General features: G+C 34.4%; 1 protein-coding gene across 3 annotated transcripts in view; it reads right to left on the bottom strand.

Moving 5' to 3' along the window:
- LOC123870778 (acetyl-CoA carboxylase) overlaps positions 1–14849 on the bottom strand; it is a 68464-nt gene extending 53615 nt beyond the window's left edge. For all 3 annotated transcript variants that reach the window (XR_006797152.1, XM_045914188.1, XM_045914189.1), the window contains exons 1-3: positions 14583–14849; positions 7280–7380; positions 6777–6952 (exon numbers count right to left, since the gene is read on the bottom strand). Coding sequence is in view for 2 of the 3 variants with exons in the window: in XM_045914188.1 (XP_045770144.1) it covers positions 6777–6952; positions 7280–7380; positions 14583–14673 (368 nt within the window). In the remaining variant the exon portion in view is untranslated. The remainder of the gene's footprint in view (positions 1–6776; positions 6953–7279; positions 7381–14582) is intronic.
- Positions 14850–15808: the final 959 nt, after the last annotated feature.

Raw genomic sequence — 15808 nt, 5'->3', positions numbered from 1 at the left:
GCACCTTGGTTAAAGATGCCAACCTCTAAACAGCTGGGCAGTTGTTCTGTTTGATGGCCATTTTACGGACAGAATTAGCGCGAACGTTACTTTTATATTTTGTAAAAAGATTTCGCTTCAATTCACTCCTAAAGAAGTTTTACTTCAAAAATATAAAGCCCTATAAGCGCACAAGTTGAAGGCAGAGCTATAGGTACAACTGGATTTTAAACTTTTAACATGAATTCCAACCTGATTGATATCTGAAATAGATATTTTAATCAAATTAAAATGTTAATTTATACCTTTTTGTATGATATGACCTTCAGATCGAGAGTTATAATTTAAATGTAAAACACAAACATGTTATTTTCAATAGCTCAACCGATGGTTACGGACGTAGGCATTAAATTATATCTGGTATATCATAAGTACCTAAGCTAACGACGATCGTTACGTCAATGTACATGAATTAATTTCGTTTCTTACTAATTAATTACATGTCGTATGATATACTTTAACTTACTGAATTAAGTAAAAAAAACGTGGTCAAAATCAAATGTACTTAGACGCAAAATCACCTCTTGATATAAACGAATGAATTGCTACGTATTCCTTTTGTTTTCATCGATAACTTGTTTAGCGTCACTAATGACATAATGGGAAACATTTTTTGAACACATTGACACACATATATTTAAACACAAATTTGAACATATTGAGCGACACTACCATTTCATGCTGCTAAATTAATTGATTATCCTTTTATCATTAAAATAATTTGGATTTAAATAGTAGTTATGTAGAAGACCCATTACGGAAGTTGAAAACGTAAGGCTACGTAAATCCGTTTTACACACTCTTGCTAAATTACTAAAATAGCAAGTCTAAATTTATTGCTATTCCTTTCATAATATTCGCTGCGGAAAAGGATAACACTAGATTTAGAACTAACTGTAAATTCAATTTAGTAGAATAGATTGTGTACCTACATCAGAATCAGTAACAATTAAATGCGCAGATATATTATATTACGCTAGGTAGGGAAATGCAAGAATGTGACACAATTGAATTGTTACTGGATGGTATACCTACCTATTGTTTTATCATTCGGACTAGAATAGCTCTAATTAAAATATAATATACTTGACTGTATAATTCTATGACACGAACTACTTATCTGAGATTAAAATGGTAAAGGATTCCACCAGCATCGAGTGACGTTTAATCAAGGAATAAATTGGGAACAATAACAGTTTTTGTACTGAAAATCTGTCAAAATATCTTTACTCTCGGATAAGACTTATTTTACGTTGGTGAAATCGGCCTTCCTAAGTAAATGATAGGTCTCTGCGAAAATGCAAGCTTCAAGGCCTTGAGGGAAGAAGTTATAGCGAGAGTAAATTTGATCGTTGAGGGTGCTTAATATTAACTGCCTTAGTTAAAACTTCATAGAGATAACGATTAAAGTAAACCGTTAGATATACCCTACGATAGTATATTTACTTATAAAAAGAAGGATATACTTTAAACGAACGATATCTGCATATAGTATATATTATATTACTATAATACATAATTATATTATGTAATAATAAGCGCAAAAATAAGTGGCTCTACCAATTTTATTGTGTGTTGGTGATGAAACTTTGTATTTCATTTCATGATCGTGTTTTACTTTCCAAATGATAGGTATAGTTTCTGAGTTCCCATGAGAATTCAGGGATAACGCCAATCTAATCGAAAGATGCCGAGCGAAACGCGATGGCTCCCAGATCATTATTAATAGTCATTTTTGTAAACTACCTACCTATGTTAACTATAGTACAATATTTTAACATCTAGCATAACTATGTAATTTTGTATTTAAGTTAAATCTGGTAAGGTCTCCTATACATTTGCACTTATAATAAAATCGTAAAAAATAGTCTGAACTCCCGTTTTATCAATTAGAAATTGATAAATCTTAAACTGAGGAGTTTTTACGTTTTTAGAGACTTCCAATCTAAAAAACTGTCAAAACGTCCGATGTTTGTGTACTGATTATGTCATGTTTCACGCAAAATATATGCATAGGTATTAGGTACATGCTTTAAGTAATAAGGTAATTTATGGCGTGTTTACTATGATTTATATGGATGTACTATGTATGCTTATGGACTTCGTATAGCAGACGATTTGATATTTAAGTGTTAAGGAAACTAACTACGTCATATATTAACTAGTGAACGCTTATGAATATGCCCACATCACAAAAATATTTAATTTATTTAGGTAGGCGATCATACTGAAGTAATATCTAATACCTATGCCTTTTGTAACTTTTTAAATATACGTGGAATACAATATTACGTAGATATGTACATCTACATGTAATAAATATTATGTAAAAGTGTATTTTACTGTTTTAATACCTAACTAGATAAAAAATAATATAATTCTGCCATAGCAACTTTATTCAATTAAAATTCTACTTTATGAAAAGTTTTTAAATCGCATAAAGCTTAAAAATTAGTTCAAATGAAAAAGTCCTACGCAATAAAAATTATTTGCTTTCTTTATGGAAAAGATTATTTTCTCTCCTTTGTATTTTTACAAACATGCTATCGAAAAGTTATTATTTAAGTAGGTACCTACTAGGTACTGAAGTAGATTATAATATCAGATTCTACCTAACCTCAAAGGAAGGAAACTAGGTACGCCTTTACATACAATAATAAATAGGTACTCTCTATTGTTGATAAACGAGGCAAAGGTCGTACCTAAGTAAATAACCATTTATTATCGTCCTATTAAATATCAATTTAAATAACGGGCACATAAAATCATTTACGAGTGAATTAAATAACTTGAGTAGAATTTTTTAACAATGTCTCAAAGATTTATTATTTAAATTACACGTCATAATATACCTACTTTACTAAGGGCCGATTTTACCAACGTAAAAGATTTATCCTAGAGTAAATTTAAAATTTTGACAGATTTTCAATACAAAACCTGTCATTATGCCCAATTTATGCCTCGGTTAAACGTCACTCGACGTTGGTGAAATCGGTACTAAAGTGTACCAAATTATAAATGATCCCGTTGCGGCAAAGTTATGAAAAATGTTGAAAAACCAGTATTTTCTGTTTAAACAATTTAATCCCACAGGAAACCTAAAATTTAATTTATTAACGGTTAAATTGATGTAGGCAAGTTAGCCCGCTCATCTTAGATAGATTAGATTGCATCATCTCTTACCACCACATCAAATTGCAGTCAAGGACAAACTTGTATGGTTCAGATATTGATGAGACATTGTCACAGTACAACAAACAGTGTCTCACTATTGTCTATTGGATTAAGCCAAGTTACATACTTGGCTATCACACTAATATTATAAAGGCGAAAGTTTGTATGTGTGTGTGTGTGTGTGTGTGTGTGTGTGTGTGTGTATGTTTGTTACTCCTTCACGCAAAAACTACTGAATGGATTTGGCTGAAATTTAGAATGTAGATAAATTATACCCTGGATTAGCGCATAGGCTACTTTTTATCCCGAAAAATCAAAGAGTTCCCACGGGATTTTTAAAAAACCTTCATCCACGCGAACGAAGTCGCGGGCATCAGCTAGTACATCATAATATTTACTCAAAATCCATACTACATAGCAATAATATACATGCGAATTTAACCGATATTGACGAAACTTGGACCAAAGATAGCTTTCATCCCAAACACTAATATAGGCTACTTTTTATCCCGGAAAATAAGAGTGCCTAAGGGATAAAAAAATCTAAACCCACGTGGACTTAGTCACGGGCATCATCTAATTACATAAATTAAGCAACCTCTTCTATAAACATGTATTTTCCTACCGTAAACAACTCTCAAGCAATCAAGTCTCAACCGACCTTCCGGCAGTTGTATCTACCAAGGTCTTTGACCAAAAGGTATTCTTGCCGACCTAGTCACCTTTTCAAGTAAATCACGATAATTGTATATGCACTTAAGTAATTAACACGTATGAAATAAAGAAAAAAGAGTAAAATAAAACTATCTAGGTACGTTGTCAGCTTTTTAAAAAGTTTTTTGCTCGCATAACAAAAATTGCTGAATCTTTTTAGTTAAAACTCATAGAGTTTTAAAGTGCTTGGCGTGCCCAAGCTTTGCTCATCGTCTTTAGTTTTGGTACTATCCCTGAACTACCACAGAAAACCAGAGATATGATTCCTATACCAAGTCTTATTTTAATCAACTTGTAAAGTAACAAAATTTATAAAACATTCAAATTGTAAGAGCCATTTCCGAGACACCAACTACGGAATTATAATATTATACAAGTATTGCTCATTTAAAATATAGTTAGTTAAAATCATATATATTGCATTAAGTTTGATCGAAATCGGTTAAGTAAAACCTGAGATACAACGTTAATTATTAAACAAGTATAGCCAATTTTAAATTAGCGAGGCAAACTCTGTGATTCTATATTAGTAAAATCAGGTGACTGATGTATTAATAAGGTAGATATTTTTTTACTAACCAAACTATCCAAAAATCAAAATCGGTTGAATAAGTCATTCAATCATCATTCAATCAATTCAATCAATTATTATTCAATCAATATTCAATCTTCATTTAAAACTTGACTCATATTTGCGGGTGAATCCGTGGGTTGAACCTAGTGACAAAATAAAACCTTTTGACTGATATAGGCTTTTCAAACTAGTTTTGTATCAACCAATTTGGTTGGAGTTACGCAATCGAACCGGTAAAACCAGACACGTATTTGATCGGAATTAAAAACTGCATCAGAAAAATATAAGTACTTACAGGTAAAGGAAAAATATTTACTTACCTCAAACCTACCTAATTCAAAATTACTAATATGGCTACGATTATTCATTTTTTATTCTCTGTGGTGCAGCAGCGCAAATACGTGAGAAAAACAAGAGGACCCAAATTCAATTTCCTTTGAACACAATTTTAGAAATTTAGGGTTTAATACCGATTTATTACACTAGTTATATAATTATGTACATATATTACACCCTAACAACCTATTAGTATAACCTAACAACTTAATTTTACATGTTTTATCAGAATATTGTGAATGCTAAAATAAAAAATAGATATATCTATAAATTCACTCACTTAATATGTAGTTTCATACCCAGGTGATAATTCATAATTAAAATATTTGTTTACACGTGACAAGTCAAATATATGTGTAGCACCAAGCACCCACTACAATAAAAACTTTATAAAATCTACTAATGTATTTACTTGATAACATTATCAACAATCAATAAATACAAACCCACCTAATATTAGTATATCTTATCACTGATTATATCATTACTATCAATATCCGTCATATTATTACGATTCGCGTTTTTTCGCAAAACAATCTTATAAATATTATTTTTGTTTGATAGATAAAAAGTATCGATAAATCACGGGGCATCACTCGCACCTATTGCAACTGGCAACATTCCGAAAAAGTGAACACGCATTTAAAAAAAAAATCGGTGAAAATAAAAAAAACACACACAAGTACCACCAAAAATAATCGTAATTTACTAAATCTACTGTTGTGAGGCGTTATATTTTTTAATAACGAGGTTTTTTTCGTAAACCGGGCAAATACGATGCGTAGAGGTACACGCACCTTGGATGTTCGTCGCAAACTGATTGCACAGAAGTTTTGACACTTTTCCCGCCTTTTCCGCCTGAGCTATAAACCGCATAAATGTAGAGGTCATTAAATATTACGCATTTTTGATGTTGTTTATTAGTTGTATAACGCATCACCTTATTTGTCCGACTATTATTTATTCTAAAGGATAATGATAGGAAAAACAAAATGTAGAGACTCAGACTGGTACCAGGGTTACATACTAACTTGGTAGAGACAGGAAAATACTAAGCATAAACCATGGGCATAAACCAATGTATTTGGTAAAAATAGGTACTTAATGTCTCGCTCTAAATCATAGGTTTCTTCAATTTGGGACAAATGAAATCATAACACGCCAAAGTTTGATAAAGTTTTACGTACGCTAGTTATATTATGGTTAGGTAGTTATGTATTGACGTCTATTAAAAGGTTCATACTAATTCATAACCGGACACCTTCTTTCTTCTTTTCTTGTTTGGTGACTTTTTGTAGTGCCAGACCAGCGCAATGGACCGGACACCTTACCCCATAGAGTAGGATGACTTGCCCCGTCTGTTACAACTTTCTGGTACAAAATAAGTATAGATCGATGAATATATTAAATCACCCACTTTCGCAGGTTCAAGGTCAGAGATGTTTCATCTGACGCCAACTGTATCTTCAATGCGACACTCTTTAAAAAAATCATCACAAAGTGGAAGGCAATAGAGTACAGCGCAAGCGCAGTGAGCGCAGTATTTATATTGTTCTTCTTCCTCCTGCAGCCACTAGAAAGCAGCTTTACCTGACACTCCATACAAAGTGTGTGTGTTTTTTTTTTGACGTGACAACGTCTTATAATTCGATAGAGCCGGCTGCACGCACGAAAAAACATGACTCATGCGGCGTTACCTCGCTCTGAGGCGTTCCATGTAAGGCTTGAAGTGCAAGCGAGAGCGCGGAACGAGCGACAAAGAAGCACAATCGGCCTTTGTTGTCACGTTCAACTATCGTCAGTAAACCGACTTTACAGACAACCAATTTTTTTAAACTTAGAACTGACCAGCGCTTGGTCGCTAATGAGTCTTCTAGTACGACGATCCACCGAATCTGAAATGGCATGAAAGGTCCTATGCCTACTGTACTTCACTTACCTCAGCTTGCTACGCTTCTCCGCCAAGGCCAGCTGCTGCGCCAAGGTGAGCTTGGGCTTGAGGTTAGGCGGCGGCGCATTGGGGAAGAAATCACCACCCTCGTGCGCTGGACCTTCCTCCTCGGGCGTCGTCGCCTCTGACGCCTCATCGCCCAAAACGAAGTGAGGGTTTCCCTCCTGTAAACATAATACAGTTTATAGGTATCACGAAATGAGATCTCTTATAGAGATAAGTGCTTCCCTGTTCCACTTTTTCTTTCTTTTCTTTTTGAAAAGTGAAGGTTACAGTAACTAGAAAAGAGCTAATAACTTTCAAACGGCTGAACCGATTTTTTTGGATTATAGCTAAGAACACTCTCGATCAAGCCACCTTGCGAACAAAATAAAACTAAAATCGGTTCATTAGTTTAGGAGCTAAGATGCCACAGACAGATACACAGATACACACGTCAAACTTATAACACCCCTCTTTTTGGGTCGGGGGTTAATAAAAAGAGGACTAACGTTGGACGTATGTTGCACATCTTCGGAGTCAATCTTCTCGAAGTTATCACTGTCGCTGGAAGAGCATCGGACGGCCTCCTGCTCCGGCTCCGCCATCGTAGCTGAAAATAAGAACATTAATTAATTTTTATAGTAATTTTAACTTAAAATGAAGTTGCAATTTCGATCTTGTCCTCACTTCACAATTTTATCACCGAAACGCAAGACGTCGGGCGATTTTCTATCCTTATGTTGTCGGCATTCCATCTATACGGATGAAACAGTCATCAATCATACGCATGGCTAAAGTTTGGAATACTATTCCGCGATATGTGCTTCCTACCAATTACAATCCGGGTGTCTTTAAAACAAGAGTGAATAGGCATCTTTTAGATAAACGCGTCCAATCTTAGTATAATCTATCAGTTCAGAAAAAAGAGCCCAAATTAGAAACCAACCGCATTCAAACCAAAATATCAAATTACTCCTGGGCAAATATGAATAGCAATTGTTTATACGCTTAAATTCTATAAAATTGTAATATACGAATTAGTCCGGGTTTTTTTTAAATCCATGGGGACTGTTGGACCTTCAAGGATAAAAAGTACCATAAGTCCGTTCCCAGGATACAAGCTATTTCTGTAGTCGTATCTATTTCGTCAATTTTTTTTTTTTTTAACTTTACACTGTGCACTATAAACCTTAGACAGCAATAAATAATTTAAATTTACATTTTGTTTTTTTTTGTTTTTTTTTTTTTTTAAAAAAGAATATTAGCCATGCTGATCATGACTAATACTCCCCTATCCCCTCCAATTAAGCGTAAAACTTGTGCCAGGAGTGGGTACGACAATAGTGCAACGGGTGGTTTGAACCGCCGACCTTTCGGAATTCAGTCCGCTCCTCAACCGTTGAGCTATCGAGGCTCTATTTTATTTAAATAGGCTCTTCTTCTTAAATTTATTAGGCTAGGCTAATCTTAAATTTATATAATTACTATAGATTAGTATGGAGGCCATTCAGTATAGTCATAGCTTTTGTATATCTATCATTAGATCCCCATCCCAATATCTCTATTGCAGAAAATTCCAATTACGACGGTCCTCGTGTTGGCATCTGCTTGAAGGAATTTTATAATGAAAGTCGCAATCGATAGCATTCCGTACCTGAGTAGAAATTGCTATGAATTTTTGAAAGGCGTTTATTATATGTTTAATGCTGTATATATTTTTTTTTATTAGTGCCCAATGGATGCCAACGGGAGCCTATTACCACAGTATTAGTAAAACACTAAGCGACCGCTATCCGTCCGTCTGTTTGTCAGTGGGCTGTTATCTCATGAACCATAATAGATAGAGAGATGAAAAAAAAACAGAATATATTTTATTTCTGTTGCCGCTAGAACGACAAAATAATAATATTATATTAAAAATTTTAAAATGGCCGCCATGTAAATTAAAAAAGTACATAATCATGTGCGATGGTACGGAACCCTTCGGGTGCGAGTCCGACTCGCAGTCGGCCTGTTTTATGATAACCATGAAAACATACTATGTAGTATGTACCTACCTACTGAGATAAGATAACACATAGTAATTTAATTGTATTGGTCCTTCATAGTTCGCGACCCCACGTGGTAGACGGCAGTAGATAACTTGATAAATTATGGTACTAAATCTATCTAGTTATAACAAGTGTAAATTAAAAATTTATAACACCCCCGACAAGTGAAGGTTACAGTAACTAGAAAAGAGCTGATAACTTTCAAACGGCTGAACCGATTTTCTTGAATTATAGCTAAGAACACTCTCGATCAAGCCACCTTTCAAACAAAAAAAAACTAAATTAAAATCGGTTCATTAGTTTAGGAGCTACGATGCCACAGACAGATACACAGATACACACGTCAAACTTTTATCACCCCTCTTTTTTGGTCGGGGGTTAAAAATAAAATTTAAGTAGGTATCTGTCTGTTATTTCGAAATAACTACCTCATAATATTAATCTCATAATATATGGTTATTTGAACTGTACCATAACTGAATTACACATTTTCAAAACTTTTGTCTGTATGTCTATCTGTTAACGGGCTAATCTTCAAAACGGCTGCACCCATTTTGATGGGACTTTCACAGACAAGTACGTAAAGTATACACCAAGGAGTGGCATAGGCTACTATTTTAATTGACTTTCTAAAAGGGAGGGGTTGAGTTTTTCTACGCGTAATTTTTTTTAATTGATAGAGTAACTTTGCAACATTGTCTCATAAAAAATTTGGATTCCTCAATCCTGATGCTGCAACAATAATATAGATTCTAACTTAGATTACCGGTTCACTTTTTTTTTAATTTGTAATCAGCTTAAATCTTATACTTACTGATAACAGCTGCTGATTTTAAAAAATTCAAAAAACTAGTAGCCGTTTTCTCTAAGTTAGACCCATTACGCACGGTACCTATCCTCTCAACTCCGTACGCATATCTATGAGTTGCGGCGACCCCGCGCATATAATATTATGTATTACTAGCTGATGCCCGCAGCTTCGCCCGCGTGGATTGGTCAGATCCCCTGCAGCATCAGGATTGAGGAGTTGGACTCCAAATTTTTTATGAAACAATGTCTCGAAGTTCCTCTATCGATTAAAAAAGAAATGACGCAAATCGGTTCAGAAATCTTGGAGATTTCGGTGTACATATGTAGAAACACACAACTCCCTTTTTGAAAGTCGGTTAAAAAAGCAGCCTATGTTACTCCCTGGTCAATTCTCTACTTGTCTGTGAAAACCCCGTCAAAATCGGTCCAGCCGTTCCGAAGATTAGCCTTTTCAAACAGACAGACAGACTGACAGACAGACAGACAGACAGACAGACAGACAAAAATTTTAAAAACGTGTGATTCAGTGTTGGTATCGTTCAAATAACCATATGAGCTTAATATGAGGTAGTTATTTCGAAATTACAGACAGACACTCCAATTTTATTTATTAGTATAGATATAGATAGACACGGCGCGGCGACTTCCATATAGGTAACTTACAGATTCTAACGGTCGCCGTCGACCAAGTTGCCGGGCGACTAATCGATTGTGAGTAATGGTTCTAAGAGAAAACAGAAAAGACGTATGAAATCCTCGCGACTCTGAACCAATTTAGCTATCTCATACATAGATGTCATTGATCCAACTGCCTGAACTGCCTGAACACGTTGCGATCACTTGCCTGATAAGTCAAGGGTCAAGTTCGAATCTAGATTTATTTAAAAAAAAACCGACTAAGTCAGACTCGCCCACCGAGGGTTCCGTACTGGGTATTTTTCGGCCAGTCGGCACGATAAATCAAAAACTATTATGCATAAAAATAGTAAAGAAAAATCTGTTTTAGAATGTACAAGTAAATCTCTTTTATATGATACCCCACTTGGTTTACCTAGTAATGTTACTTTGAAAATTTAAACATACTTATTTTAATTTTTTCTGTGATGTAACGACAAATTCACGGTTTTTGGATTTATTCCTTTACTTGTGCTATGCGGATCTGCCAAACATGATTCTAGGTCAACGGGAAGTACCTACCCCTTGACAGACACGACGGACGCACGGACGGACCAACAGACGGACAGACAAACAACAAAATGATCCTATAAGGATTCCGTTTTTCCATTTGAGGTACGGAACCCTAAAAACAAGTGCACCAAACAAAAAAATAAATAAATTCAAATATAATGAAATAAAAAATGTACGCCTACATGGTAGGTACCTAACTACTTGGTTTTTTGAATAAGTTTTGTATGTTTATAATTTTGTTTAACTATACCTAATCTCTTATTTTTGTTAGCAGATATATGTATTATAAAAATATCGAAAAAATAAAAGCTATTCCATTTTACTAGGTCCATGAGCTACAAAGTCATTGTTTGTTTTACTAGTGCTGGAGAAAGATCGGTAACATCGATAATATCGCGAGCAATTATTCTTATCAGCTGTTATCCAGTATCGAGTTCAAATGTCAAGTTGAAAGATCTGAAGGTGAAATAGGACACGCATATCGGTAAGGAAGTGAAATAGAGGGCATTCTATGGACATTATTTTGCAAAAGATAATTTGGTATTGAAAAGTATGAATATAGAAAAAAATATTCCTACTTACTTTAGTAAAAAGAATTTAAAATAGTTCATTAATAATTATTATTTGGATTTGACTGTAAAATTAAACGTATCATTGAATAGAATAGATTTTTATTCAAATAAACTTTTTACAAGTGCTTTTGAATCGTCAAAATAATCTACCACTAGTTCGGAATGCCGTTCATACCGAGAAGAACCAGCAAGAAACTCGGCATGAAGGAAAATTGAAGAATATGTTCTGTCAATTTGTTGAGAAAATGATGACCAAATGTGATGAAATTGACAACGCCATACTTTTATGATAGAGCGGTGATATATTATAGTGTAGATAACGGGTACATATTAGGTACGATTGATCCGATGTTTTTTATTGTCGATATTTTGACTCAGTTCACGACGGGATAATAATATGATACCTAAGCTTACAATCATTAGAGCGGTGTGGAGCGGTGATAGTCTACATATTCTAGAGGTCATAGGTTCAATCCCGAGCACGCACGCACCTCTAATTTTCGAAGTGATGTACATTTTAAACATTTAAATATCATTTGCTTTAACATGTGATGATAGTAAAAAGATTATCCGGTTGACATTGTTGTGGGCTCTTCTCAGACCTGGGCGCGTTTGGAACCCTTGCTTAGTTTTTACGTAATTAATTATTATCATCACTATAATATCACCTTACAAATCTAACAATTCAGGCGATCAAAAGGCGTACAATAGTACGTACCTACTTTGAATAAATGATTTTGATTTGATTTGAACCGTGACGGAAAGCAATAAATAAGTGAATTATGAATTAGCATCGTGAAAAAACTTGCATGCTTTATAGTCCCCATAATGTTCTCAAAGGTGTATGAAGTCTGCTAACTAATCCGCACTAGGCCAACGTGGCAGACTGGTTTACACCTTTCTCTTGAGAAGAGACCCGTAGGCCGGGGCTGGATCTGATGATTTTTTTAAATAAAAAAATAGCGAGCAAACGAGCAGGCGGGTCACCTGATGTTAAGTGATTACCGCCGCCCATGAACATTTGCAGCACCAGAGGAAACGCCAATGCGATGCCGGCCTTTCAGGAGTTTGTTGGTCCTCCCCTTGAATATCCCCATGGGAATGATGTTTACATAAACTCAAGGATGTGATGCGCTTATGGGTGGAGATTAAGTAAATTACAAGGAATAAGCACCCATCTTGAAAAGTATAATTTACTTAATGACACACGTAATATAATATGCCCAGCTGACAATGACATTGATTTCTTCTATACATCCAAGGTTCGTAAAACTTAGTAAACGATGTTTATATAATAAAATTATTATATTCGACGCAACATTTTGATTGAGCAACCATGTACCTATCCATCAGACGGACTTTACCCCAAGGAAGCTTGTTTAAATACTACTAAACTATTCTAATACTATATAGCGACCACCCGCGGCCTCATCCCTTTGGGATTTTCGAAAATCAGGCCTAATCTTCACTGTCTACATTTTAAAGCGAACCTCTGTACAAAATTTCAGATTTCTAGCTCCAAGATTTTGAATTGGGCGTTATGAATCAGGACTTTTCTTGTGTTTTGGTTATAATTTTACGGCTTCACTAATACTTCGTTGTATAGGAATAGTTGCACAACGATTAATTATCTCTCTTTCTGGCACATGCGAGTCAAGAGTCAAATCAAGAGTGAACAGGCATCTTCTACGCAAGCGCGTTCCATTTTAGGCTGCATCATCACTTGCCAGTGGCTCTGATTGCATAGGCGCTTGTCTATAAAAAATTTCAACTGTAGTAGGTAACCCGATGCAGCGTTTATTAGTAAGGGAATAGTATTTATTTTAGAGTTACCAAGGAATATGGAGGCAGTGCCGAGGCACTATATGTCACCCAGGAGGTGAATACAATACATATTCACATATCTCAAAATCTCTACGTCGTAACCGCTGAACAAATTTCTAAAGATCTAAAAATATTTGCATCTCAGAGGCTTTTGTGATTCGGAAATCCAGAGTGATCTTAGGATCATAATGACCTTATCATCATTAGAATTGCAATAACTGGCTTTAAAATAGATCTAGGACTCAGGATACTTATTACAAGAAAATGTCTTTTTTTTAATAAAAAACAAAAGGATCATCAAATTCGATAGGCGAAGTAGTAGGTAATCGCTTAGCAAACATACAAAAAACATCTAGTCGAAGAGAACCTTCTCCTCGTTTTGAAGTCGTTAAAAATCAAGAAATAAGTAGTTAGAGCTTCATTTAGCTCAAAGGTTAAAATCCTAAAGGTCGGCGGTTCAAACGTCACCCATTGCTCTACTGTCGTACTTACCTACTCCTAGCACTAGCAATAATCTTTACGCTTAGTTGGGGGGGAAAGGGGAATATTAGTCATCATAAAAAATTAGCCTCATTAGCTCAAAGGTTAAAAAAGTGGACTGAAATCATAAGAGTCGGCAGTTCAAACGCCACCCATGGCTCTACCGTCGTACTTACTCCTAGGTTGGGGGAAAGGGGAATATTAGTCATCATAAAAAAATTAGCCTCACTAGCTCAAAGTTTAAAGGAGTGGACTGAAATCCTAAAGGTCGGCAGTTCAAATGCCACCCCACCTTGCTCTACCGTCGTACTTACTCCTACTATAATCTTTACGCTTAGTTGGGGGGAAAGGGGAATATTAGTCATTATAAAATTGGCTAATATTTTTTTTAAACTAGCCGTGTAGGTACCTATCAGTCATCTATCTTCGATGTAAGAGATACATATTATAAGCAGCCATTCTGGTTATAATTTTTTGTCCAGATTTGACAGGTATTTCACCAGATTGATTAATAATGTAGTACGTAGGTAAGTATAACATTACGACAATATTGTAAGTAGTTTAAAATTTAATGTATGCATTATTGAATGCTAATGTTCTGTACTGTTGTCGTCAAAAAGTTCAATAAAGTCAGAACTGGTAGCTTACTTAAAATTAAATTACTTCCCTAATAAAATATTTTGGTAGTGATCGGAGCTATTTAAGTAATTTATTCGGAATTAGTATTTTAAAAATAATTGCCGAGTCGACTTGCGATGTTTTTTTATATATTTTTTTTTAAGTAACATAGGTAAGTATTATTAGTAAGTAAAGTACCTAAAATAAATGTACAATTATTAATTAATTAATGACTTAATTACAAGTAAATAAAAACCTTTAAAACTTACGTTGCCAAAGTTCTTGAATAACTTTAAATTTTATTAACCTAAGAATGTAGCAGATAAAAAGAACTCCCACAAAAAATGCTATGATTAACATTAATAATAAAAAAAAACGAAACGCATCACATCACTCACAGCCATTAGTAAAAAAAAAAAAAAATCCAAAATGAAACGTCTTCCCGCCAACTATTTAAGTGGCGAATGTCAATTTTGATCGACCGATACGCAGCAGAATTCCTATAACCATCAATAAATACGATCTGTGCTGTAATCACTACACGAATATAACCCGATAAGTTATAAAAGTTAATAATATTATATGTATTTGATATAACTGCGCGTCAATTTTATTTTGTAACTTTATTAAATTTACTTCTGAACATGCGGCACTACACGCTTCATTCACGCGATACATATGCGGTTTACAGAGTAGGTACATTTTACACAGCAGCGCTCCCAAAATGTGGCGTGATGACAACAAGCGAAATTGGCCTTGCATTTAAATTCGGGTGTCTCATACAATAGCGGTTGGTGATACTTTCAGCAGTTTCAGCGCTTTATGCTACACTTGTTCTTTAGTAACTACTTATAAACCTACTAAAATAACTACATAACTAAACTTACTAACTAGTTTAGTAACTACTAAAATAAAGCTAAATAAATAAATAAATAAAGGTAAAGCTAATTAAATAGGTAGTTAGTTACATATACCTAACTAACTACCTTTTTCTTTTTCTTTTTCTTTTTGTTTGTTATGGGTTGTCTTGTGACTTATATTGCCTGAAATAAAAATTATTATTATTATTATTTAATTAGCTTTACAAATAAAATAATGGCTTAGTCTTACGCCTTTTTATTTTTCGGCTTTTTTTCGGTTGTAACTTTTAAAACACCTACCATGTGCGTTACTTTCAACTGATTTCCAAAGATAGGTACCTCTATTTATAATATTAATTACCTACAGTTAAATTTATTTTCAAGTACAAAAAATACTTAATTAAATAATTTATTTCTTGTAATTACATATTGAAATGTTATCGATAATAATCAGGTTAATGTAACGTTGCACATCCCTTTTTGGGTCGGGGGTTAAAAATAGGTAACTAAGTAGAACTACCCAGGAACTACCTAACTAGTTATTAGGTGTTTTGTTTTTTAATTTTTTAATGATCTTGTCTCAGCACTCAGCAGCGTCCCCCGGCGGATTTATAAAGCAATATTTTTCATACAAA

Source organism: Maniola jurtina, chromosome 13 (genome assembly GCF_905333055.1).
Source record: "Maniola jurtina chromosome 13, ilManJurt1.1, whole genome shotgun sequence".
Classification (NCBI taxonomy): domain Eukaryota; kingdom Metazoa; phylum Arthropoda; class Insecta; order Lepidoptera; family Nymphalidae; genus Maniola; species Maniola jurtina.
This window is presented reverse-complemented; position numbering and strand designations above follow the sequence as displayed.